The following is a 25804-nucleotide window of genomic DNA, read 5'->3' as shown; positions in this document are numbered from 1 at the left end:
TATTAGAAAAAGTCAGGTCTAAAATCCTTAAAAAAGGTCTTATGAAAAAATGTTTTCTTTTGAATTCTTGTTAGTCTATTTACAATTTTAGTTGTTGCTGGGTTTCTAAGTTCAAGGCGCTATATTAAGTTGTGATGTTACTTGTTTTTCAATAACAGAAATAACCAAAGTGACTAAAATACTTTAATTACAGATAGACTCGAGACAGGATAGGAAATTGCATTGCGTTTCTCAAGGGAATTCGTACGAATATTCTTTACTCTTCTCTGTCAAAATTGGAAATGATTTCACAATACAGCATATATAATAGTAAGATCGTTATTTATACTATGATAAATAGATATAAAAGTAACTATAATAGTAAGATTGTTATTTATACTATGATAAATTGGCATAGAAGTAACTAAGAAAAGTAGTATGTGTAATATATTGAGAACAGCGCGTTAAATTGGTTAGCCCATTGTGGAAACTATTATACAAAATAAAAGTACTTGTCATAAGGTAAAATTGATGGACAAGGCGTTATAACTTTGACTGAATACTCTTTGTTTCTTTAGTTGTACTGTTGTATAGTAAACATATCTGTGATAGTGTTAAATATTAAAAGTTATCAAAATAATGTCAAGTTCGAAAGATGTTAATAATTGGAGGTCGCGCAACCCAAACTACGGCGATTTAGACTATGATGATAACTCTAGGTTAAACGAAATGACAACATCCCGAAGAGTTGCCACTCAAAATGTAGTCACCAAAACGACTAAAAGGTCGCTTAGTAACGCTTCAAGTACAAGTACAAGTAACGAAACTGACCGAACAGAGCAAGTTTTTGACACGTTTCCAAGGCGAAGTAGGCTCCGAAATAACGACACATTTTTCGAGGAATTTGAAGAAAAAATGGACGAAATGGTGACCGGGATGCGGTCCGGAATATCATTAAGAGACGATGACGATTTTTTTACAAGACCAAGGTTAATGGCGCGAAAAAGCAGAGAGGATTTTTTTAGTCGACCCAGACTAATGGACGACGACTTTTTCAGCCCAGCTTTTGATATGTTTGATCGCGAACCCAGGCATGTAAGGCCAATAAAACACGACACTGAATATGCAGATAGCGGGGTATTCAGTGTAGGCAGAGACTCGGGAAGCAGAAGGAATACAACTGGATCTGTTAACACTATTCAAGATGAAGTCGTTATTCCCGAAAAATTTGAAGTTGACGTCGACGTGAAGGGCTTTAAGTAAGACGTCTAAAACAACTACATTCAATTTGCATCTAACTTAATTCTAAAGTTAGATAAAATTGTCATATATATATTTCCTTTTAGACCTGAAGAGCTACTGGTTAAAACTAAAGGGAGAACACTTGTAATCTCTGCTGCTAAAGAAGATCCCGACGATTTAAACCCGGGCTATAGGTGATAAACCATAACGTTAACTTAGTAACACCTAATAAACTTTCACTTTAAAGTATTTGTGTTTGTTTTAGTGAATTTATCAGAGAAGTGGAAATACCTGAGTGGGTAAACCCATACGACGTTGTATCTAATCTGATGCCAAACGGAGTGTTAAGAGTGGAGGCCCCAACCAGGACGAACTTGTGTTCTGATCTTCCTCCAAGCTAATACACAATTCAATCTGACAATTTACTTTGTTTTTATACGCTATATATTTGTGAAAATTTATTCATATTCAGACAACAGTTTGTGAACTAAAAGTTGTACAAAGATATTTTAATAACAGAGCACGTATTTTTAGGCGGTGTTTTGTAAAACATTTTTTAAAACTTCTTTTTGTTGATTTTAGTATGTTTTCTAATATTACAACTTATTTTGTGCAACGTATTGTATATTACTTTGCACATTTTAGATATTGTTTTAAGGATTATAGGTATCAATGTTAAAAGATCAAAGTCTCAAATACCTTTGCTTGATCACTCTTAGCTTATTGGTTATTTGCGCGTCGCTATTTCTAGATTGGCACAGACAGCTGATATAGTTAACCTAAGAGACTATTCTTATTATGTCACAAAGCGACTGTTGTCTACGTCACAAGGCTGTTACTTGTCAACTTATCGATTCAGCACCTATCACTTTTCGAGACCGTTGTTTTTAGGTTCTGTAATTTATTGGATTAGATTCGTAGTTAACTAATTCAAATGCATTGGACTAACGCCTAACCGAGATAACAATATTGGTTTAGCAATTGATTGGCGATTTTAAAATCTAAAATTCGTTACCAGAAGTAGACGTTTAATGCTATAAAAGTGACATTTATTTGCTAGGACCTTTAAATAGATATTTAGTTTAATATAGGTTTAGTTTTGAGTACAAAAATTTACCTAAAAAAGTAAGATTTTGTGAGTTATATTTGATACTTGAAGGTATATTGAAGTTTGTTGTGACTAGATGGCAGAATCAAACGATACGGAAGAAGATGTTCATTTCTTAAGAACGGTAATTTGCAAGTATACAGTTTAATATAATTAAAAACCAATTTAATAGAACCTATGTTTTACTTTACCTTTATATAATTGCAGCTACTTTGGTGCAATTTTTAAAGCGTTAGTTAAGTAAATGCAGTACGTATTACATTACTAAAAGCATTGAGAAACCGGCCTAAGTAAAAATAAGGTTTATATAAATAAATTACCATTTTTGTTTGTCTAAAAACATTACAACACAATGCAAAATATTTAAAAAAAATAATATTTATTTACAATAAAAAATAGCACAATAGAAATATCCTAAAACAATCGTCATTGTCTTTTTCGGACGACAATTTCGGTGCAAAGACGTTCTGCGCAACTCCTTTTCCGAAGTTTTAGCATAGGTTTCGGTAGTTAGAAGAAATGTAAGTTAGGCTACTTTTAAATTACTTTATTTGTAGGATGACCATATATTTTTTCAATGCACAACTGCGAAAGATTTGGAGAAGGTTTGCTTAGCTGCAGAGGGGTTCGGCAATCGACTTTGTTACGTAGAAAATACCTCGGAAAATCGGGTAAGAATTTTGTTATTTTTAAACATTTCAAATAAACAAAAGTAAACTGTAAAACTGTCGTAAATATGTGAGTTATTGTTTTTGTAATAATCTAGTTAATAATAGACTATTGTACTTGTATTTATTCACGATAAAAACGCGTTTTTAAATGTGTGTTTGAAGCTTTTTTATTGCGAAATCAAGTTTCTTCGACTTTGTTTCTAACCTAGTTTCGTAGTTTTTAGCCTTTAACCAAGATAACTAGGGCTAGCGTGTTTTTCGTTTTAAACGCACATTTTTTCTAGGCACTTGTGTTCTTTTTCTTTTGTTTCAGTTGTTTTTTATTTATTTCAACCAAGCTAACTTAGGCTAGCGCGTTTTTTCGTAAGCACATGAGGGTATTGTAACGAATCTGGCATTAATTTCTAGTCACGTGCTTACACCTATTGCCGGTTTAGTTATTTAATTGTCTTTGTTTAAAGGACGTTTTAACTGATACTCCCCGCTGCGTTTTTGTTCTGTCGCAAGCTTTATCGGTTCGTGCTTTGCAAGAATTATTAACTACAGAAGAGGTAAGAAAATTGATTTAATATTTTCAAGTTTATAAATTCTTATGTAACGTAATTGGAAGATTTTTGAAACTTTTGAATTTAAAGTATACTTACTTGATTTTATATTTTTTACGCGTTTGTATGCGTTTTAGCGTTAATTAAATTCAGAGTTTAAACTAAAAATTTAATCATGTTGGATTAAAGGCTTAGTAGGCAAGCTTGTTTTCAATTATCACTGTTGCATTGATTGACATTTTATATTAATTATAAGATACAAAAATGTTTATTTAAAAATTAATAAACTTTATTGTCAATACACTTAATATATATTGTTATGCATCTATTTTTTAGTTTTAATATATATATTATATATAACTATTTTGTATATGTATTTATTTTTTTAAATTTAAATCTTTTACCCACTATGCATGTACATTACCACTAATCATATGCACTTCACTTTATTACTATGACATCATAATAGGAGGTGGAAGATAGCTTAGATGACCTTGAAGCTAAAAATGTTAACCTTGCCAATGAAGAACAGGCAAGATAAATTATACCCAATAGAAATTTGTAAAACATTTTTTTCTTAAAAATTTCTATTATTTACCATCACATGAATGCTTTCAAATTATAACTGCTTGCTTATCACTTTATAATTTAATTTTTATTGCAATATATATATATACTTGTTTTTAAGTGGTAATTAAGATATGTTAATATATTTAGGTTGATTCTGGCTCAGTTCATAGCAGAACTCTACTTTATGGAAATGCAATCCAACTCAAACATGAGCTAAGTGGAATGGTAAAATATTAATAGTACTGTTATATCTTAACAAAATATTATAAATTATTGTATTATATTCATTGCATAGCATAAAAAGTGCTATACCATTTAAACTGAAGGTTAAAGTTATTGTTTAAATATAGAAGTTAAGTTATATATATATTATTTTTAGCACCTTACTTGCCTTAAAACCTCAAGTTCATTATCTGACAAGTTAGCCTTTGATGTCGGCCTTTGTAATGATAGTAATGGTAAGTACTTAATACATCAAAATATAAATTTAAATTTTGATTAAATTACATGCATAAACATTTATTTTTTTTGCAGGTGAGTCAACTTGGTGGACAGTCCATCCAACCTCTAAACAGAGGTCAGAGGGTGAAAAGGTCAGAGTTGGAGATGACCTTATTCTTATCAGCATCGCTTCAGAAAGATATTTGGTAATTAACTTTGAGATTTGAAAATTATATACAAATTAATAATTTGGAAAATGGTACTTCGATTTAAAGTGTTTAAAATAAAAAACTAGATATATATATTGTAATAAATATATAAATGCACATTTACTTTTAGATTTTAATACTCTGTTAAATTTTTGTCTTCATTGTGTAGCATTTATCTGTTGGGAAAAATGATGAGCTCAGTGTGCAGGCTTCATTTCAGCAAACAATGTGGACGGTTGGGCCTGTAGCCTGTGGTGTAGGCAGAGAACAAGGTTATTTAAATGGAGGAGATGTACTTAGGATGTTTCATGGCCATATGGATGACTGTCTTTCAATCTATGCTCAAGATGATAAGCAAGCTCAAATGAGGTATTTAATTTTTCATTAAACTATGTGTTTAATATTTTATAAAATTATGTACCAGTATTTTTCTTTATAAATCTTACCTTACATTTATGTACTAACCTGCTGTTTACATACAGAAGTGTAATCTATGAGTCAGGTCCTGCAGCATTTCATGCCAGGTCTTTATGGAGATTAGAGCTGCTGCATGTTAAATGGTATGGTGCCTTTGTAGCATGGGGTTACCCATTTAGACTTCAGCATATCACAACAGGTAATGTCATGTAGTGAAAATTGTTTTTAAATTAAACTTATCAAGGCGATATTTTGCTATAACTGTTTTTTGTTAGGTAAAACAACTCAATGCTTGAGTTAAGTGCCTATATTTTGATATATTATAATATCATGTATAAAAAGTTTTATAATTACATATATATATATATATATATATATAATATGCATATGCATTTTTTAATTAAATGTATTTCAGGCTTATACTTGTGCTTGGGTTCTGATAGAAGTTTAACTCTTATGGGCGCTGATTCCGCTACGTATAACAATGCTGCTTTCTGCTGGCAACCTTCGAAGGTATGTAAAACGAAAACTATATGTAAAAACAATTTATTGGTTCTATTTTTGTAGTTAGAAATAATGTTTTAATTCTTACTAACTCATTTTTGGTGTAAAATGTAAGGGGTTTCAATGTAAGAATGTAAATTTTTAATGACAGTGAAGTTTTAATTTAAACCTTTTTCTATTATTGTTTATTTTTGAAAATTATTTTATATTCCAGGACAAGGTGGAGAGTAATGTGGAACAAGATGTTGATGGAATGGGGAATCCTGAGATCAAATACGGAGATTCAACTTCATATCTTCAGCATGCTCATACTGGGTTGTGGATTACTTACCAGGTAAGAATAGATATAAGTTAACATTTAACAGTTTGTAGGATCTAGCGGGAGTATTTAAAAAAAGGCACTTAATCTTTATTTAATCAGCTCTTAACAGGTAATTTTAAAGTGTTTTATTAAAATGTTTATTTAATTATTTTAGACAACAGAAAATTTACCTGGACGAATAGGGCCCAAGGAGAAAAAGGTAATTAAAACTTTAATAATAAACTTTGCTTAAAGCTTCTAAATTAAAAAAGATGCAAATGTTTTAGATTTAAGGTAAATATATAAACATTTATAGTCTTTATATGTCAAGCCTCAGAAAATTAAACAGTTACTATTGTTATTTTTTTTAGGCTATAGCCCACCATGAAGGTCACATGGATGATGGGTTAACTCTGTCCCGATCACAAACAAGTGAATCTAGAACGGCGACCATTATAAGAAGAACAAGCTATATCTTCATCACTTTTATATCGTAAGTTACAATTTTTAGAGCAAATCTTATTTAATTAATATTGCTATCACATATTTAGTCTACTAAAAGTAGTATGAATTTAGGTCTATGAATTTAAAGTCTATGAATTTAACCTACAATCAGTTAAAACACTTAAACGTTTCTCTTAATCTAAAAGGCTATAAAAAATTAACTTATATGGTAATAAGTTTTGGAAAGTTTTTGATGCTCAAAACTAAACACAAAATTATTCAAACAGGGCTTTAGAATCTCACCAAAGTAAGAAAGTGCAACGACGACCAACTGAGCCCAACATAGATGAAATAGAACAAACCATCGAAGATTTAATCGAATATTTTCACAATGATTCAACCGATCATTTAGCAGATGAAGATGAAGATGTGGAGATTAATCATGAAGAGCGACAAAAAGAAGTCCAAGATCTCAAGAACAGGTTTGTTAAAGTGTTATTGGAAATATGTTAGAAATTTAAGTAAACTCACATTTGTCAAGCTTATAAAAACATTCGGCAAGTTAAAAATTTGGAAAATGTTTTTATGTTATTAATCTTTTAAACTGACCACAGGCTACTTATGACTAAGTCAGAGGCACAAATGTTAATTTTTGTTTAAGCTGTGACGTTGATTTTTGTTTACAGGTTAAATTTCATGAATAATTTCTGTTAAAAAACAGGATTTAATATCTTAAAATAAATCGATTTTTTTATATTTATTTCATTGTATGACATAGTTAAAAATATTGTTATATCTTTTAAGGCAAGATCTATTCCAAGAAGAGGGAGCTATAGCACTCGTGCTACAATGTATTGACAAACTAAGTGCTTATGGAGATATCAGTAGTTTTACTGTGGTGTATGGGGCAGAGATAGGCTCTCGCTGGGAACCTCTCCTTAATTCACTTTATGTGTTGCTGGCTGCAACAGTGAAAGGAAATAGAGCTAACTGTGCAAGGTTTGCAAAACATTTAGACTGGCTTGTGAGTCAATTAGATGGACAGCATGCTTCAATGGGTAATATACTTTACTATTTAAGATATTTTAACAAATGATTACTGGGCCTAAATATGGTTTTAGATTCAGAATTAGGACATTAGGTATAGTCTGTAGGCGATAAGGTTTAATTTTAATACTGGTTAATAAATACAATTCTAAAATTTGCAGCATAAATTATACTTTAACCCCTGGCCTTCATAACTTGTGTAATTTCACTAAAAAATTTTACCTACAAAATTTTAGTAACCAACATTACTAGCTTTGTTTTTTTTCAGGTATCCTTGAAGTATTAGGAGCAGTATTGGTTGATAGTCCTGAAGCTTTAAATATGATGAAGGAAGAACATATTAGATCAATTATTTCACTACTTGAAAAACATGGCAGAAATTCAAAAGTAAATACAAGTTACATTGATTTAAATAAAAATAATTATTTTATATGGAATAAGTGGTTATTTTTTCTGATACCATTTTAAATAAATATTTTTCAGGTTTTAGAAGTGTTGTGTTCGTTATGTGTATGTAATGGAGTGGCAGTTCGTAACAATCAAAATCTGATTTGTGATACCTTGTTACCTGGTAGAGATATTCTACTTCAAACTGCTGTGGTGTCTCATGTTTCTAAGTAAGTAATCTAATTTTAATTAAAATTTGTTTTAATTTAGTTGAAAAAGTCAGAATTTTGCGATTTAAAAATGAACAATAGTTGATATTTTAAATCTAGTTCTTGTTTAAAATATTTAAAGAGTACTTTGTTTGTGTTGACTAAAAAAATATTATTTAAAATAAATACTGTGTATATATGTTAGATATATTATGCCTATTATACTAATGAAGCTTTAAAGTATTAAGAGCATTTTTACTAATTTAAAAATCAATTTTTTAAACAGTATCCAGCCTAACATTTACATTGGTGTGAGTGAGGCTTGTGCTCAATATAGGAGATGGTATTACGAGCTACTTCTCGAGAAAGTGGAGGTTGACCAAAACTGTCACAAACCCTATTTAAGGGTGGGTTGGGCTAACACAGCAGGGTTTTCCCCTTACCCAAGTGGGGGTAATTACTTTGGGGAGAGTGGGGTAGGGGATGATATGTACTCATTTGGGTATGATGGTCTTAACTTGTGGACAAGTGAGTATTACCTTGTATAAATATAAATTTAAAAACTTCAATATTTAAAAAAAAGATTGGTTTGTATGAAGTGTGATATTTTTAAGAAAAAGATAATTTTTGGGGTTTAATAGAATATAACATAGTGTTTGTGTTTCGTGACAGCGTGCTTGTATAAGTACTTCTGACATAATCAACAAAAAGCAAACCTGACGATTGTAACGAAATCATTTTTGCTGTGTAACAATTTAAAGCTAAATGAATTTTGTATAAACACTCATTTAAGATGCTACAGTTTTATTGCACTATTTTTTATTACTTAATAGGAATATTAGTATGTCTGTTATTAAACAGTATATGTATTTAAATATACCTAACTTATATTTTTTTTACAGGCCATAGATCATGTCCAGTAGGTTCCCACAGTAGACATGCACTGAAAAGTGGAGATATTGTAAGTTGTTGCATGGACCTGAGTGCACCAAGTATCTCATTCAGAATTAATGGGCAACCCGTGCAAGGAATGTTTGAAAACTTTAACCTGAATGGATTGTTTTTCCCAATTGTCAGCTTTTCTGAAGGAGTGAGGTAGAAAGTCTTTTTATTATTTTAACATTACATAACCCTTACCTTTCTGGGTTCGACTCCCACTGCTTCCATGTTATATTTTCTTATTCAGATGTGTTACATAGTCCTTATCATTCTGGGTTCGATCTGCACTGCTTTTATAACATACTCTTGAAATGTATTTTTAAAACATATATTTTTAATTATTTTAGAGTTCGCTTTCTTTTTGGAGGTCCTCATGGTCAATTTCGGTTTCTACCACCTGTCGGTTATGCCCCAACATATGAGGCATTATTACCAGGTCGTGAGTTGTATTTGTCTCCATGTAAATCTTATGGAAGGCTAGAATCAGGCAAACTTTTGGGTCCAGGGTCGTCATGGGAACAAACTATATTTGTGCCAAGTGCGGTGAACACACAGAATGTAAGAGAATGATATATTTTAAATGTTGTTATATTAAATAATAATAAAGCTTTAAAAGGCTTTAAAACACTGCGAAAATTTAACTTTTTATTTACAATATTTCTGTACTAACTTTTTAATTTTCTACAGGTTATATTGTCACATTACCTGCAAACAGTGGTTCCCAAGTTAGCTGAGAGCATTCATGAACTTTGGTCAATGACTAGAATACAAGGTGGATGGAGTTATGGCATTGTAAGTACATGTAATTATTTAGCTATATAATTGCATACTTATTAATAAAAAACATTGATCAGTTAATTAATTAGAAAAATAGCTAGGTTGTCGTTAGACTTAGCCATGGTCATCAAGTTGTTAAGATGCCAGTGCCAATTATGTATAAATAAACTTACAACATTTCTCTATTTAAATGACATGTTATATTCTGGGTGGGATTTAATATTGTCAGTATTACACATATAACAACCAATATAAAATATGCACAAGTGTTAATAATCCCTCTAATTTTAAGGTAAGAGATGATAATAAGAAGCAGAATCCTTGCTTAGTTGAATTTGCTCGCTTGCCTGACCAAGAAAGAAGTTTTAACCTAACAATGTCATATGAAACATTAAGAACCATTATTGCACTTGGTTACCATGTTGGAATATCTGATGAGGATGCAGAATATAAATTAAAGAAACTTAAACTGCCAAGAAGGTAACATTTATTTCATCATATATTCTTATCCAACAAAAATATGTTTTCAAGTTGCCTTTTTTAGTTAATTTTTACTTGTAAATTTAAAATGAATTGATATCATTGGTAATTAATTTTTTTTGCTACCTAAATTTAGAATGAATTCGTATTAATTTCTATGTAAAATTAATTCCATTTTGTTGTATATTTTGCACCTTAAATTTAAATTTTTTTAGTTATATGATGGCAAATGGCTACAAGCCTTCACCCTTGGATTTATCACATGTAAAACTCACCCAACAGATGGGAGATTTGGTTGAGAAGTTAGCTGATAACGCTCACAATGTTTGGGCAAGAGAAAGGGTAAAGCAAGGATGGACTTATGGAGTTAACCTGGTAAGTTTAAAACTGTTCATCTGTATATGTATGTCCAATTTATAGGTGTACAAAATAAATAAAACTGCTGTTAAGGTGCTTTAGTAAATTATCGCAGGCAAGAATTAGTTGCAAGTTGCAAACATATTATGCCAATTAAAATACTGACTGTAAAGTGGTTTATCAACTAGTTGTAAATAATGTAGCTTGCTATTCACTGGGCTATTTTAATTTAAAAACAAAAAGATATATATTAATGTATGGTTTGAGTTCTACTGTTTATATGAAATCGTTAAACTTAGTTTTAGTTGAATTGAATATTTAGTAAATTCTTGTTTATTTAAGGATATGTCGAAGAAACGAAATCCAAGATTAGTTCCTTTTCAATTGCTTGATGAGATGGCAAAACTTAGCAACAGGTAACCCCTATATTAAGACAATTAAATCAACTAATTTAAATAATGCTATGGTACATATTGTAAGAGTAAAAAGCTTTATTTTTTAACTTTTTTCATAGGAATTCAATCCGCGAGCTTATTCGCACACTGATTGGACACGGTTATATCATTGAACCTCCAGATGACAGACTACATGAGGATAAAAGTAAATTAATTTTAATATAACATGTTATTTTAAGCATCCAATATAAGTAACTAAGTCTTAAACATAAAACAAAATAAAGTAATTTAAAAGACAAGAAACAAGACTAGTTTTATGGTAATTTATAGCATGATCATCTACTCAGTTTATACTTTAATATTTTGCTTTATATTTTTGTAGCCATAAAACATCAGATCCAGTTCAACAGAATGAGAGTTTACAGAATTGAGAAAACTCATGCAGTCAAATCTGACAAGTGGTATTTTGAATTAACGGTAAGAATTAAGTCTGTAATTTAAATTGTATATTCACAATATTGTCAAAAATGGTTACAGGTAATCTATAACAATTTTACACATATTCTTACATCTATATTTATTTTAAGGTTGAAACTAGTGAGAATATAAGAGTGGGTTGGGTTCAACCAGATTGTTCAGCTTGCGTGGACTTGGGTGTGGACAACAAAGCTTATGTGTTTGATGGAGTTAACGTAAGTTGAACAATAATATAACTAGTTTTATATATATTGGACGAAATATATGTATGTCAAATTTATAAGCCAGGAAAGTAAATAAAAAAAGTTTGTGATACTTCGGTAAATTATCGCAGACAATATTAGTTAAGAACTGAGCCCATAACATGACAATTATGGTATCAATTGTGAGGCTAGCTATTGACTTAAATATATGAATATTATTTAAACCGATTTAATAACAATGTATACATAGATATTTTGTTAAATAGGTAAGACTTTTATTATTTTGTTAAATAGGTAACATAAGACTGTAGATTTCTTTTTTATCTTAAGGCCATGAAATGGAATAATGGATCTGAAAGTTTTGGACAACGATGGAATGTTGGAGATGTAGTAGGATGTCTTCTTGATTTTCATGAAAGAACTATTTGTAAGTTCTATAATATTTAACTCTTACTTAGGATTATTTGTATGTTGTAAAAATCTTGTATGAGATACCATTAATATAACTCTTGAAATATTTTTTACCTTGTTAATATTGTTAGTATTTTAAAAGAAATGTTATATTGTTTCAGCTTTTACCTTAAATGGGGAGTTGTTATTGGATAGATCTGGACAAGAAACAGCTTTCAACAATTTTCCTGCTGATATTTCCCTGGTTCCTGCAGTTAGTTTGACTGTGGACCAACGCTCATCTCTTAACCTTGGAAGGGTAACTACAACCTCTAACCACTTTTTAAAGACATTTTTAATTAAATAATAAACAATATAATGGTGCAATGTGTAAATTGACCAATCAAGTTTAATATTTCAATAAAGTTATTTAGGTCAGTACATTTGGTAAAATTCCTAATTTTTCTTTTAGGACCCATCTACTTATAAGTTTTATTCAACTTATGGTTTGCAAGAAGGTTACCAACCATTTTCAATGTAAGTTTTTACTCTTTTATACTACTTTGATTTAAGAACAATCATCCTAAATTCAACTTCATATTTAACCTACTTATAAGTGGATAGGCATAACTTAACAAACAGTCAATGTATTGGCAATATTAATGTTTGAACATATTAAGTTAAGTTAATGTTCTTTCTGTTATATTAAACAGTGGAATGAGGGAGCCAGCTGCTATGTGGTTTACCAAAAACCTTCCAAGTTTTGTGAATATCAACTTAGAAGATGAAGATGTAGAAATACATAGAATTCCTGCAAGGTTTTTATATTTATTTTATTTTTGTTTGAACTTCTATCTGCTAGCTAATTACCAAACCTATTTGCTGCTTTTTAAATAATTTGGCCCGAATGATTTGATAGTCTAAAACATTGCAAGAACTCTTTAGGTTTGACTAACTTTATAATCAAAGGTAAAAATCTATATACAATAAGGCTGAGTTATATGTATGTATGTATGTATGTCCAATTTATAGCCCGTTTTGACTAGTGTCAATAAAATTTTTTATTTTTTATTTTCAGTAACCACAAACCACCTCGACTTCGTGTCAACCACAAATGGATTGGAACCACTCGCGCACGAGATCATGTGACCGATGGGATTTACACTCGACTTAATATGCCTGTCAAGACTAATGAAATATTCACTAAAAGGTAACTTTTAAGTTAATTAAGCTTTAATAATATTTAAGCCGTCAGCATGATATAGTGGTCAGAACACTTGGCTTCACTACACAAGGTCTTTAAAATTCTTTTTTTAACATTGTTTCACTACAAATTTTTTTTTTCAATTACTTTTTATTCAATTACTTCAACATAATACATTTAAACTTCAAATTTAAATTTATTTTTTTCAGTGTTGGCAGCCATGTTATTAACTTATTTCCAGAAAGTGAATCAGTTATGGAGCAAGGTAAAAGTCTTGATAATTCACTTTTTGTTGCTATTGAGAATAAAAAAAGTTTTAAGCTTATTTAAAATTTGCTTTCACATTATAGACATTGACAGTGATTTTGAAGTTTTAAAGAAAACTGCTCATGGAGGTCGAAGTTCAACTCTTGAGCGACATCATGTGCCAACCAATCTTCCTATTCCAGGTAAGCTATCTGTCTAATTTTAATATTTTAAGTTTAAATCTATATATAACGGAGCTTACTGGTTGATATAGTCCAACTTCTAAACCTACACAATATATAAAACTTTCAATTGTGGTACGTAGGTAAATCATTGCAGGTAAATATTAATTAAGAGTTGCGACCATTTTAGGACACTTTTTGCTTGTAAAATAGGGTATTGACTAGTTATTAACATGTAGTTTATTTGTGGTATTTTTTAATTTTTAGGAATTAAAGTTTCCAAATTTCATTTCAACAAATCAAAATCGACCGCAAACCAAGTGTTGGCAAATAAATCACGAAGAACAGAAGAAGTGTTGCCAGATCAGTATTCTGATGTTCTTTACAAAAATGACATTGACCAGGTATTTTAATGTTAACTGTAACAAAAACAGTTCAGGAAATGTCATATTCTTATGCTTTTTTATGCAGTTATTTTTCCAACAATAAATTGTTTTTTTTAATTATCAAGTGACTTACGCTTTTACAACACTAAAAAGTGTTTTGACAGGCATGTTAAGTTGAGTGTAAATCCATGTAATTTGCAAATAATAAATTAAAATTTTTTTAATAACAAAGTTAATTACTTAGAATATAATGTTAAAAAATTGTATTTAAAATTTAACTTTTATATTTAGCTTCTGCAGTCAACACAATATTCATTTTCTGTAAGAGTTTTCCCAGAGCAAGAACCAGGTTGGCCCTTTTACTAAGACCACATTATACACTTGTGATTTTCTGTTATTTAATAATGTTTTGTATTTCATTGACAGGTGGTTGTTATGTGGGTTGGGTGAAAGAGGATTTTTATTGGGCGAAAGATAAATTTAAATCAGAATTCATTCCCACGGTTACCATCACCTTGGGTGACGAAAAAGGAAAAGTTAGTGACAGGTAAACAATGTTTAAACATCTTTAAAGCATTAAGTTTTGTCACTTGCAAGTTAACCATAAACATAAATTAGGGAAGAGTTGAAAGTTGGTTTTGCTCTGTATTCATAGGGTAATTTTTCACTATTTTGGCTTAGTTTTAAATTGTCATCTTTAATTTAGTATTTTGTTAATTTTTTTACATTCCCTTAAAGACATTCTTAAAAAGCAGTAGTAAGAATGAAACCCAGGTTAAGCCACCGCTAAGCTCATCTTTTACAATTTCAAATTAATTTTTTAGTGTAAAGAGGTCAAATTGTTTTGTTCTATGGTGTGGTGACCTTCACCAACAAATAGGGGTTCCCCCTTCACCCCCAGGTCAAAGTTCACCTGGAATATTGGTGACTTGTGTGGTTGACATAGCAACTGGTTTGCTAACATTCAGTGCCAATGGAAAAGATCTTCACACATTTTATCAAGTTAGTAAACATTATTTTTTGCTTTTACGTAGTAATTATTTTACCATAACTATAATATTATGTCTATTGATATAGCTATTAGGTTAAAAAGGTGGTTTTATGTTAATATGACTGGCAGCAAGGTGTAGTGGTAAAAACATTTGGCTTCCTTACATAAAGTCCTGAGTTCGATCTCAAGTGCTTTCATGGTGTAGCATCCTTAAGTAAGGAGGTATAAGCTGTATGAACTTTTGCTCAGCCAATACTTACTCAGCAGCTAAATTATTGATCATTTATATAATTAAGTTGTAAACAGTTTGATCTTTTTTTGCACAGTTTTGTTTTTAGTTTTATCTGATATGTTATTGTATATGCATATAATTAAATTTGTTGATTTTTTTGAAAGGTTGAGCCAGGCGTAATGTTGTACCCAGCTGTTTTTTGTCTCCCATCAACCCAAGCTATGTTTCAATATGAACTTGGAAGATCCAAGGTAATATTTAATTTTTTTTCATATTTATTTAATGTATAGGGGAGCACTCTAATTTAAAATCTATATTTAAATAAAATTGCTTTAAAAATTGAAAAAAATGCATAATTTAACAAGATTAATTTATAACTATATTACTTAATGTTTTTCAAATAAGATACTTTAACATATATGTGAGTCAATTTTAACTAAAACTGTACATTTAGAATTGTATGCCACTTTCTGCTGCTGTATTTGAATGTGAAAGAAAGAATGTGATCCCACAATGTCCACCCAGATTAGTTGTTCAGTTGTTAACTCGAGTTACATGGGCTAGGATGCCAAGTTGTTTGCAAGAACCTGAACTGAGAAGGGAAATGGATAAAAATATGGGGTGGAGTGCAGGGCTGCTGAAACAGGACAAGTCAAGATTAAGTAAGTTTTACATAAGACTGTTTATATGTTTGCTGTTATTTTAACCAGAACTAATAATTCCATAAAAGGTGTAGCTTTTCATGCAGTATTACTAATAATAGCAATATTACTTTTGGCAGAAGTCGACAGGTTTACTGTTATTGTAACCAGACATAATGTTGTTATTTATATATATATATATAATATATTTACTGTAAGTTTTGTGACTAAAATCGTTACCAATATAGACTTACTTGTTTTAATACTAAGCTTTATAATATTATAAGTTTAAAGTACTGGCTGGTCATAGCAATATCTATTTATAAAAGTTTAAAATAAATACTTGTGTTCATTTTAATATTGTGGTGTTGTAGGTAAATTAGCTGTTCTTCACATACCGGAGGAGAATCGTTGTATTGATTTACTTGAACTAAGTGAGAACCAGGAATTACTTGAATTCCATGAAAAAACTATCAGACTTTATTGCTCTATGTGTGCTTTGGGTAATTTTAGAGTTGCCCATCTGTTATGCAGGTAAACAAAAAATTAATTAAAATATTATTTATACATTATTCTAGAAAATAAATTTTTGATATATGTTTAAAATCTTAAATTATTGGTAACAAATTAATTAAAATAAGCCTTTAACCATGATGTTATTTTAATTCAGAGTATACTTGATTTTGGTTTACCTTATTATTTATAATTTCTTTCTATAACTCTTTATCACGTTATAGTTATGTGGACCAAACCCAAATGATGTATGTTGTAAGGAATACAGGATTGGCTGGATCTTTAAGAGCAGCTTTTCATGACCTTTTAATTGAGGTTCATCTTGCACCCCATACCCATGCCAGGTAAACTGCTTGTATGTAATGCTTTTTACGTTTGGTTAATATAAATATAGTTAGTTTTATTGTTAATAATTTTGTAAAATTTATTACAGGAAAAACACTGAGAATGAATACATCTTTCCATTAACCGATCAAACAAGAAAGATCGGGTTGTTTTCCAAACCTGTTGAGAAAATTCCAGGTCTTCCAGGTGTGGGAAGAACCTCATCATTAAGACCTTGTATGAGGTGGTCCAAGGTTGGATTTGTTTCCTCGTAAGTTTACTTTTTTTTAGATATAATGTTTGTTATTTTTTTGATAAACTTGCTTTGTCAGATCATTCTTTTCTAGGTTTTAAAAGTTTAGCTACTTATTTTTGGTCATTTAAAGTATATTTACGAAAAACTTTATATTAAAAAAATTTAAAGTTTATTAGACTATACATTAAAGAATCTATAATATATATTATGTAAATTTTGTAATACTCAGACCGTGTGTGTTTTGCAATTTACATAGCCCTTATTTAGGGCAAAAAATCATTTTTCAAACTTGTTTTTTTTTAGTCCAAATTTGATCATGAATTTTGACTTGGAAGTGCCAGAATTTCCACTAGAGGTGCTATGTGGTCATGTGATCTCACAATTGGAAGATGCTATCAAGTGTTGTAACCTAAATTATAAACATGTAATCGGAAAACAGCAACAATATATATTCGTGTAAGTAAAAAATGGTTAAGGATACTTATGTACTACATGAAGTTAAAAAACTATTTAAAGTTAACTCTTTAAATTGTGTGCATCTTAACCCCTTTTCAAAACTTTTTTTTTATTTGAGCTTATTTACAATGCTTTATTAACATAGAAAACTAGTTAAATTTTTAAACTTTTTTTTGTATTAAAGTCCATTACTTCGCTTGACTGTCACACTACTTACTATGGGAGTATTATTAGACAATGATGTTAAGAAAATATTGGTTATGTTGGACCCTGTGTACTTTGGTTCTTTAGTAGAAAATTTGGATGAATTGGAAGGTAAGTTTAATAATGTTAATCAAGCAGTTACAGCCTTGCAAGGTGCCAGACTTAAACATTTTGTAAAATTAGGTGCTAGACTTAACTAAGATTAGGTACTTTGTTGTTTTGATGCCGTTAGGCTTAAATGTTATAATATTACTTTAAATTTCATTGTATGAAGACTGACAGCATAAACCTGGAGCAAATATTGTCACCCTAATATAGTTTTAAATTATTTTTTGTTATCAAGGGCAGGCTGAAAAAATATGTTACTCTAATGGTTAAGCATGCCTTAATTCTTTATTATCTTATTATGTAGATTTACAAAGAGATGTAGGCCCAGGTTTCCTGAGAATGAAATTAGTTGAACCAGTCAAACTTGAAACTTGTCGCTTGCTTCAACATTTTGTCAACCTGGAATGCCGACATCGTGTGGAAGCTTTAGTCTCTTTTTCAACTTTATTAGTGGAGAAAATGCAACTGGTTGGTTTTAATAGTATTTAAATTGCGTAATTCTATTTAGAAAGAAGACAAAATGCACAAATTTAACTTTAAATGTATATTGAAATAAATTATTTGTTAGCCATGCTTTTTTATATATAACACACACTTTTTTATGCAAAAATCTATTTTTAGGACCAAAATTTTTAATAAAACTTACTTTACAGGACCAGAAAAATCGCTACAAAGCAGTGATGGAGGCCTTAAATATGAGTGCTGCCATGACAGCAAAGATGACCAAAGAATTTAGATCACCACCTAGAGATCAAATGGCTTTGTTACTATCGTAAGTTTACACTTGTATAAATACTTGCATTTTAATTTGTTGTAATCTTTAAGTGATTAGGTATAAATTTGTAAATTGGTGTTAAGATGACTTTTAATATATTTTGTGCAATATTTTTTATTTGTGTTTTGGTTAATTTTGATATTTATAAAAAACACACAAAGGAATATTGAAGTCAAATTTTATGACCTGTACACAAAGGAATATTGAAGTCAAATTTTATGACCTGTGCCTAATCAAAGCATGTTCAAACCATGATCAAAGCATCTCCTCTTTTACTAGTTTCAAATCAGAAGAAAAAGAGCAAGATTGTCCGCTACCAGAAGACATTCGCAACCTCCTGTGGAACTTCCACATGGATATGTTGAGACATTGTAACGAAAGTGTGGATGAGGAGGAAGGAAATGGAGCAGAGGAAGATACAGAAGTAAAATTAATGAATTGTTTAATTGGTTAAAACATTTTAAAAGTTAATCTAGGCACTAGGCAAACACAAAACTGGGTAAAAATGTTGATAAAATGGTTGTATTAAGATTTAATATATTATCTTTTTTCTATTTTAACCCACCAGGATTAAGTATAAAACTTCAAGTTTTCATCATGTTTTGTAGTAAGTTTAAAAAGGTTTTTAAAATATATATATCTATTTTTTACATCGGGACTTTTATATTACAGGACTCTATGCTTAAAAAGTTATCTAGTCTTGTTACCCGAGTAATAAAAATGGGTTCATGCAATAATAATGAAGACTTAAACTCAAATGGAAATGAAATCACTTCATTTAAGAATGTAATACAAAGCACAATGGTAATGTGGGCTAAGGAAAATGTATGCAGGGACCCAAACCTAGTTAAAGAAATATTTAGTTTACTGTACAGGCAATATAATGGAGTTGGGGAGGTAATGTAATTTAATTTTTTGGTAAAATTAACAGTAAAGTAATATTGATACTACTTTTAATATAAATTCTTTTTTTATATGTTAAAATACCTAAATTTACATAAATTTAGATGTAAGTTTGTTATGTTAATTACTTGTTAATTATATAGCTTGGCTATGTTGATATTATTTTTAATTTTGTAAATCTTGTGCTAATATCTTTCAATTAACTCTTTTAAATCAATAACTTATTTATAATGTTTTAGCATTAGTTTTCTAATAACCTTTTTTAACTCAGTTTTATATATTATTAGTTACATGATGCACTGCAGAAAAGTTATTGTATAAGTGAAGTCTCAGAACAAGATACATCCAGATTACTTGATGCTATATCAAGACTACGGTCATTGTTGTTTGTTAAATTGGGCAACGAAGAAGAAGGAATGATTGTCACCTTACTAAAGTTAGTATAATATATAAATTTAATTCCTTTTTAATATCTTAAAGTCAGGCATACATTTTTTTTATATTTACTTATTTATTTTCGATGTGGAAAGGTCGACTTCACAATCTAAACATAAAGTAACATCAGTAACCCAGTCCCAGTCTTAAGTTGCCTTTGCCAGTTTGGGTCATTTAAGCTGCTTATAAAGTGTTGGCTCAGCAGAAGTTTATATCATTTATAGTGCCCTACCCAAGGGGGACAGCATAAGTGCAGTGGGAATCGAATCCAGGACCTCATGTGGTGATGCCAAGTGTTGTGACTACTATACTACACTGCCAGTTAATTTATACTATGGATAATTTAAATTAAAAATGCTAAAAAATCTTGAGTTAATTTTATTTTTTAAATTTTTAGTAAATTAATGAACAACAAGGTGTTTTACCAACATCCAAATTTAATGAGGATTTTATACATGCACGAAACTGTCATGGAAATTATGGTCAGTGTGTTAGGAGATGAAGATGAAGAAGGTAAACACTATTTATTAAAGAGTAAATACTTTTTTACAGATAGAAAGACATATTCTTGTCTCACTTTTTTATTGGTTGGATATTTAAGCCTATATCATATATGCCTTAAGTTTATACTATATATAATAGTTAAGCCTATACTATTAGTATATACATATACATTTACTTTTTACTGCTAAAAAGACAAATCTTTTTTTGACCTTTTTATGGAAAGATATTTATGACAAATATTATTTATGTAATACCGTAAAGTACCCTAATACTTTTAGCTAAACAGTTTGGGGTTTAGTATTTACAACTTTTGTTTGGAGGAGTTTTTGTTATAGTTCATTCCTATACATTTTTACACTTATAAATTTGTGATAATTTTTAAATATTTTAACCTTACAATAACAATCTCATTTTATATTAAGGTCAAGAAGTTCAGTTTCCAAGGATGGTGGCTGCTTGTTGCAGATTTCTTTGTTATTTTTGTCGAATCAGTCGATTGAATCAAGGAGCTATGTTTGAACATTTGGGATTTTTATTGGAGCATGCTTCAGTTGGACTTGGTAATATTTTTAATTATTTTTTATTTCTTGTAAATGTTACTTTAAATATTGCATTTATATGTTGTTTTATGTAAAGTACTACTTATAAGCTAAACTTGCCTTTGTTAAATTTAATATAATTATAATCAGTAATAGCAAATTGTTATATAAACTATGCAATAGCCACAGTCTGAATTTTAACTGTTGTAATATAGTCCCAACTTTCAACTAATATTTGCTGAGGATAAGTTATTTGAGCGCCACAAACAGCAGTTTTATTTATTTTGTAGACCTATAGATTGGACATACATGGTCCACTGCTCCATTATATTTAGATGTAATATTCATTAGTTAACTTGTAATAATTAGTTGTTTTTAGCTTCACCCTCAATGAGAGGATCCACCCCACTAGATGTTGCTGCAGCTTCAGTGATGGACAACAACGAGCTTGTACTTGCTTTAGAGGAATCTAACCTAGAAAAGGTTTACTTCATATATTTGTGTCTAAAATTCATGGAAATCAATTTAACAAATATTTAAAGATAGGATTAAAACTGTTTATATATCAGTTAAAGTTTTGAGATGCTTTTTAGAGTATTTTTGTAATATTGTTTTACTTAATTAAGGAAAATTATAACTAGCAATATAAAATTTATAACCTCTCAACCCAGAAGATATCATTTTTATTCATTCTACAATGTGACTTATATACATTTTTTTAATTTAGTTGGTTGAAAACCTAGGTACTTGTGGTCTACAAAGTTGTAATATTTTACTGAGGAAAGGTTATCCTGATATTGGTTGGAATCCAGTGGAAGGAGAAAGATATTTGGATTTTCTTAAACATACAGTTTTTGTCACTGGTAAGACTGCTTTGCAAACATTTGTTAAAAACTTAAGGCAAAATTTGCAGCTTATTAAAAAGCTAATTATTGAATAGTTAGGGCAAAAGTTACAAATTAACTTCAAATTACAGATTTCACTAAGTAAGAGGCTTTTTTATGTCCAAGTTACAAAATAAGCGTTAGTGAAAAAAAATAGTTTTGTTATTTACAATAGTGAATTTAATTAAAAATGTTTCTTCAGGTGAAAGTGTTGAAGAAAATGCCAATCTTGTTGTCCGACTTCTCATCAGAAGACCAGAGTGTTTGGGTCCAAGTTTAAGGGGTGAGGGAGGTCAGGGGTTGTTGTCAGCAGTTACGGAGGCTCTTCTTATTTGTCGTGACCCTGCGAGAGATGGACCAGACGTCAACGTTTTCAGAAGACAGTAAGATTATGATAACCAAAAAAAAATTTTACTCAAAATCCTATTATCATAAATATACAGCTTTGCTTGTATTGTGCTTAGATACTGTAGTAATGTAATAGTAGTTAAATGCCCTTAGTTTATGATACTTACATATATTTTTAACAAAAATTTTTATGATTTAAGTTCTAATATATAAGTTTTGCGATTTTTGATTTTTAAAAGTTTTTAATACATCTAAAAGTATGTATTGTAGTGAGGTTTCCTAACACAAGTAAAAAAATGACAATGACAAGGCTATATATAACATCAAGTTGACATTAAGTTTATGTTGAACAAATTTTTTAAATTAAATTTAGATATGGTTGTGATGACACAGACGGAGATGAAGTTCATATGGGATTTAGTATACTAGCTTTCTACTCTGCACTTATTGGGTTGTTGGGTAGATGTGCCCCAGAACAAAATCTCATACTACAGGTTAATAATATAACCGTAATATTAAGACCCTGTTAGATGTAAATATAAAGCTAAATATGATCTAATGTTCTACGAACATAAGGAAAAAAAGGCATTGGGCATATATAGCATAAATATCGAAAGCTTGCTGCAAATTTTATATTGGATTTAACATGTTAACTATTTCTTTTAAGATAAATTGCTTTATTACAACAGGGTAAGAGTGAAGCGGTTAGAATTCGAAGTATTCTGAAGAGCTTAGTGCCATTGGAAGACCTCATTGGAGTGATTAGTTTACCCTTTGAACTACCCAGACTGGAGAGAGGTAAAATTCATTATTTTTTGTATTTAAACCAATATTATATAGTTATGTACAACTTACTATAAGAATTTAAAACTTAGCAGTAAAATAATTTCTCCAACAATCATTTAACAAACAGGCAAGTTTTATTACTATTAATGAATTAAAAATTTTGGATGTTTTTATTTTTGTAAAAAACAATTTGTTTTAATATTTTAGAGGGTTCAAGTCATATTCGCGAGCCTGATCTTTCAGCCTCATTCACCCCAGATCATAAATCTTCAATGATTTTGTTTCTTGAGAGAGTTTATGGGATTGAAGAACCACAATTACTTGTTAGAATATTGGAATCAAGTATTCTAACAGATATGAAAGCTGCAGCGCAACTGGACACAGTAAATCTTTTTTTTAGAAGTTTTATAATTAAGAATTTACATATAAAGCCTAATAAGGGGTCAATTTTGCCCTGTATTTTTGCCTTACCTAAATAGACAATAGTTTATTAATTACCTAGTATACTGGACCCATGGTATTAAAAACCATTTAAAAAAGACAGTTCAAGTCTGGACTTAGGTTTTGTTTAGACTGCAAGGCCAATTTTTGACATCAAGAATAAAAAGGACAAAAAATACTTTATACTTATTTTGTTATTTTTTTTATTTTTCAGCCTGCTTTGAACTCTACTGATATGGCGCTAGCATTGAACAGATATATGTGCTACAGTGCTCTACCACTGATAGTTAAACATGTGGATTTATTGGAACATTGTCAGCATAGAGTTGTGCTACTTGATCAAATATTGCACACAATTTATAGGATGTCTCGTGCTAGAGCATTAACCAAAGCACAAAAAGAAATGATCAGTGACTGCTTAGATGCTGTGGCAGGGTAAGCTTAATCTTTTAATAACATATACATTAAGAGTTTATCATATGATAATTTAAAAAATGGTTATATAGGTAGGTTAAGTATATTTTTACATATATTAATTTGGTATCTATTTTTTAGTGTATTGAGGCCATCTTTGCTGCAAAGTTTGTTAAGAAAATTGACTTTTGATGTTCCAGCACTTACTGAAGAAACACTTGTACCAATAAGGGTAAATACTTTTAAAATAAAGACGATGTTTCTTAAACTGATTTTAGCTAAAAGTGTCTTTCCGTTATCATATTTCTTTTTTAAAACAATTGTTTAGTAAACAGTATCATCATGCCAACTATCTATCTAACTAAAAAAGTAATCTTAAGACTTGTAAATAGTAACTTTGGAACAAGGCCTGAGTTCTGGTTACTAAACTTTGCTAAATGTTATTTATTTTCATATTTTATTTTAGCTATTGACCAAACATTACACAAGATGTTGGAAATATTATTACCTACACGATGGTAGCTTTGAGTTTGGTATAGCTACTGATGAAGAGAAGCATCTAACAATGGTTTTATATTGGGGAATATTTGAGTCACTAGCCAAACAGGTTTAACGTTAACACTTAAAAAAACTTATTTTATCAATAAATTTGGGCAGGTTATATTAATATAGATTTTTTTTAGACCTACAGTCAAGACCTTTTTTCAAAAGTTTTACCATGTTTATGCTCCATTGCAAATGCATTACCTGCTGATTATGCTTTGTCCCCTGCATTAGATAAACTACATCAACAACCTTCATTGGACAGTGATGGTAATTTTGTGCCGAATCCTGTTAATACCAAAGGGTAAGTGTGTCTAAAATGTACTGATTTGTTTTTGAAAATGTTAACATGAAACTAAAGTAAACAAGTTATTGAAAGATGCTTTTTAAAGTTTTGGTGCAGAATGCTTAAAATACCTGGGCATCACCACATAAGGTTCTAGGTTAGTTCTCTATAGCAATTGTATTGTAAAGCCTAAAGTAAGGAGATAGATGACTTTACTAACACTTAGTTGGGTTGAGGACAGTTACTATATGTTAATGTTGTAAAGGCAGCCTTTTAATATTCTAAAAGTTGATAAAATAATTAAAAACAAATTGAAACATGCTTTTAAAATAATCTTTTTTAGGATAATAATTCCTGACAAGCTGGAGACATTTGTGAATAAATACTCGGAGCAATGGCATGATACTTGGGCCCTTGAAAGATTTAATTCTGGGTGGACTTTTGGTTCTCAATATGTTGATCAAACTAAACAACATCCTATGCTTAAACCTTACAGACTTCTAACTGATAGGGTCAGTAAAATAAAATTTGTTTTTCTTAGTGATTTTTTTGCTCTACAATTGATAGTCCATACTTTTGAAATTTTAATTGTCATAATATAGTCGCAACTCTTAACTTATAATAACCAATTTTACTTATTTACCACAAATACCATATTTTTTATTTTGTGGGTCAATAAATTAAACATGGTTTTACAAGACTGGAAATTGTAAATATGTTGACTTTGCTTAAACCTTTGGTTAAAAAATGTGATTAAAAAAAAAAAAGCATAAAACCCATATTCAAAAATTTGTAATGCCCATTTGGAGCCTTTAAACCAATACAGTTTTTTTTTTGCAACAGGAAAAAGATGTGTACAGACCTACAGTAAGGGAAGGGTTAAAAGCAATGTTTGCTTGGGGTTGGAATATAAAGAAGGCCAAGGAAACTACTGAGACATTCAACCAACAAACTACTAAAGTTAGGTGTAATTCACAAAATACCATGGTAAGTTAACCACATAAGCACACACATTAAAGATTGTGTGATCTATTGTAATAGGGTTTGTATTGCAATATATTTATTTTACATCTTACTTTAACTTGATACAACATTCTAAATTTTGCCTTTA

General features: G+C 29.9%; 2 protein-coding genes across 2 annotated transcripts in view; both read left to right on the top strand.

Moving 5' to 3' along the window:
- Window positions 1-461: 461 nt before the first annotated feature.
- LOC145755114 (uncharacterized) lies at window positions 462-1837 on the top strand. Its single transcript, XM_082571325.1, has 3 exons — window positions 462-1238; window positions 1326-1415; window positions 1487-1837. The coding sequence occupies exons 1-3, from the start codon at window positions 619-621 to the stop codon at window positions 1620-1622; spliced, it is 846 nt and encodes a 281-aa protein (XP_082427451.1). The 5' UTR covers window positions 462-618; the 3' UTR covers window positions 1623-1837.
- A 476-nt stretch (window positions 1838-2313) lies between these two features.
- Window positions 2314-25804, top strand: part of LOC145755645 (ryanodine receptor 2-like) — a 45769-nt gene continuing 22278 nt past the window's right edge. The window contains exons 1-63 of the mRNA XM_082571894.1: window positions 2314-2453; window positions 2887-3000; window positions 3462-3551; window positions 4263-4340; window positions 4495-4573; window positions 4650-4762; window positions 4935-5134; window positions 5248-5381; window positions 5598-5695; window positions 5901-6020; window positions 6163-6207; window positions 6359-6480; window positions 6719-6913; window positions 7236-7489; window positions 7747-7865; window positions 7962-8095; window positions 8361-8602; window positions 8977-9169; window positions 9361-9571; window positions 9701-9805; window positions 10083-10270; window positions 10486-10645; window positions 10970-11043; window positions 11142-11227; window positions 11405-11499; window positions 11610-11714; window positions 12033-12129; window positions 12275-12411; window positions 12565-12629; window positions 12806-12910; window positions 13171-13302; window positions 13506-13561; window positions 13647-13745; window positions 13992-14128; window positions 14402-14459; window positions 14537-14657; window positions 14935-15112; window positions 15498-15584; window positions 15788-15995; window positions 16349-16508; window positions 16712-16831; window positions 16921-17082; window positions 17371-17523; window positions 17708-17838; window positions 18140-18303; window positions 18489-18607; window positions 18890-19034; window positions 19301-19507; window positions 19801-19949; window positions 20346-20461; window positions 20875-21012; window positions 21371-21474; window positions 21719-21854; window positions 22078-22258; window positions 22597-22717; window positions 22913-23021; window positions 23217-23392; window positions 23665-23885; window positions 24006-24096; window positions 24331-24471; window positions 24548-24711; window positions 25037-25205; window positions 25537-25680. Coding sequence (XP_082428020.1) covers window positions 2406-2453; window positions 2887-3000; window positions 3462-3551; window positions 4263-4340; window positions 4495-4573; window positions 4650-4762; window positions 4935-5134; window positions 5248-5381; window positions 5598-5695; window positions 5901-6020; window positions 6163-6207; window positions 6359-6480; window positions 6719-6913; window positions 7236-7489; window positions 7747-7865; window positions 7962-8095; window positions 8361-8602; window positions 8977-9169; window positions 9361-9571; window positions 9701-9805; window positions 10083-10270; window positions 10486-10645; window positions 10970-11043; window positions 11142-11227; window positions 11405-11499; window positions 11610-11714; window positions 12033-12129; window positions 12275-12411; window positions 12565-12629; window positions 12806-12910; window positions 13171-13302; window positions 13506-13561; window positions 13647-13745; window positions 13992-14128; window positions 14402-14459; window positions 14537-14657; window positions 14935-15112; window positions 15498-15584; window positions 15788-15995; window positions 16349-16508; window positions 16712-16831; window positions 16921-17082; window positions 17371-17523; window positions 17708-17838; window positions 18140-18303; window positions 18489-18607; window positions 18890-19034; window positions 19301-19507; window positions 19801-19949; window positions 20346-20461; window positions 20875-21012; window positions 21371-21474; window positions 21719-21854; window positions 22078-22258; window positions 22597-22717; window positions 22913-23021; window positions 23217-23392; window positions 23665-23885; window positions 24006-24096; window positions 24331-24471; window positions 24548-24711; window positions 25037-25205; window positions 25537-25680 — 8403 coding nt within the window. The 5' untranslated portion in view covers window positions 2314-2405. The remainder of the gene's footprint in view (window positions 2454-2886; window positions 3001-3461; window positions 3552-4262; window positions 4341-4494; window positions 4574-4649; window positions 4763-4934; window positions 5135-5247; window positions 5382-5597; window positions 5696-5900; window positions 6021-6162; window positions 6208-6358; window positions 6481-6718; window positions 6914-7235; window positions 7490-7746; window positions 7866-7961; window positions 8096-8360; window positions 8603-8976; window positions 9170-9360; window positions 9572-9700; window positions 9806-10082; window positions 10271-10485; window positions 10646-10969; window positions 11044-11141; window positions 11228-11404; window positions 11500-11609; window positions 11715-12032; window positions 12130-12274; window positions 12412-12564; window positions 12630-12805; window positions 12911-13170; window positions 13303-13505; window positions 13562-13646; window positions 13746-13991; window positions 14129-14401; window positions 14460-14536; window positions 14658-14934; window positions 15113-15497; window positions 15585-15787; window positions 15996-16348; window positions 16509-16711; window positions 16832-16920; window positions 17083-17370; window positions 17524-17707; window positions 17839-18139; window positions 18304-18488; window positions 18608-18889; window positions 19035-19300; window positions 19508-19800; window positions 19950-20345; window positions 20462-20874; window positions 21013-21370; window positions 21475-21718; window positions 21855-22077; window positions 22259-22596; window positions 22718-22912; window positions 23022-23216; window positions 23393-23664; window positions 23886-24005; window positions 24097-24330; window positions 24472-24547; window positions 24712-25036; window positions 25206-25536; window positions 25681-25804) is intronic.

Source organism: Corella eumyota, chromosome 6 (genome assembly GCF_963082875.1).
Source record: "Corella eumyota chromosome 6, kaCorEumy4.1, whole genome shotgun sequence".
NCBI classification, from domain to species: Eukaryota; Metazoa; Chordata; class Ascidiacea; order Phlebobranchia; family Corellidae; genus Corella; species Corella eumyota.
Note: the sequence above shows the minus strand (reverse complement) of the source record. Positions and strands in the feature narration are given on the sequence as shown.

What these genes read in the sequence shown, in the direction of transcription:
- LOC145755114 (XM_082571325.1), top strand. Translation starts at nt 619, where the DNA reads ATGTCAAGTTCGAAAGATGTTAATAATTGGAGGTCGCGCAACCCAAAC. An exon ending in GTCGACGTGAAGGGCTTTAA is followed by an intron (nt 1,239 to 1,325) that starts GTAAGACGTCTA and finishes ATTTCCTTTTAG; the next exon opens with ACCTGAAGAGCTACTGGTTA. An exon ending in GATTTAAACCCGGGCTATAG is followed by an intron (nt 1,416 to 1,486) that starts GTGATAAACCAT and finishes TGTTTGTTTTAG; the next exon opens with TGAATTTATCAGAGAAGTGG.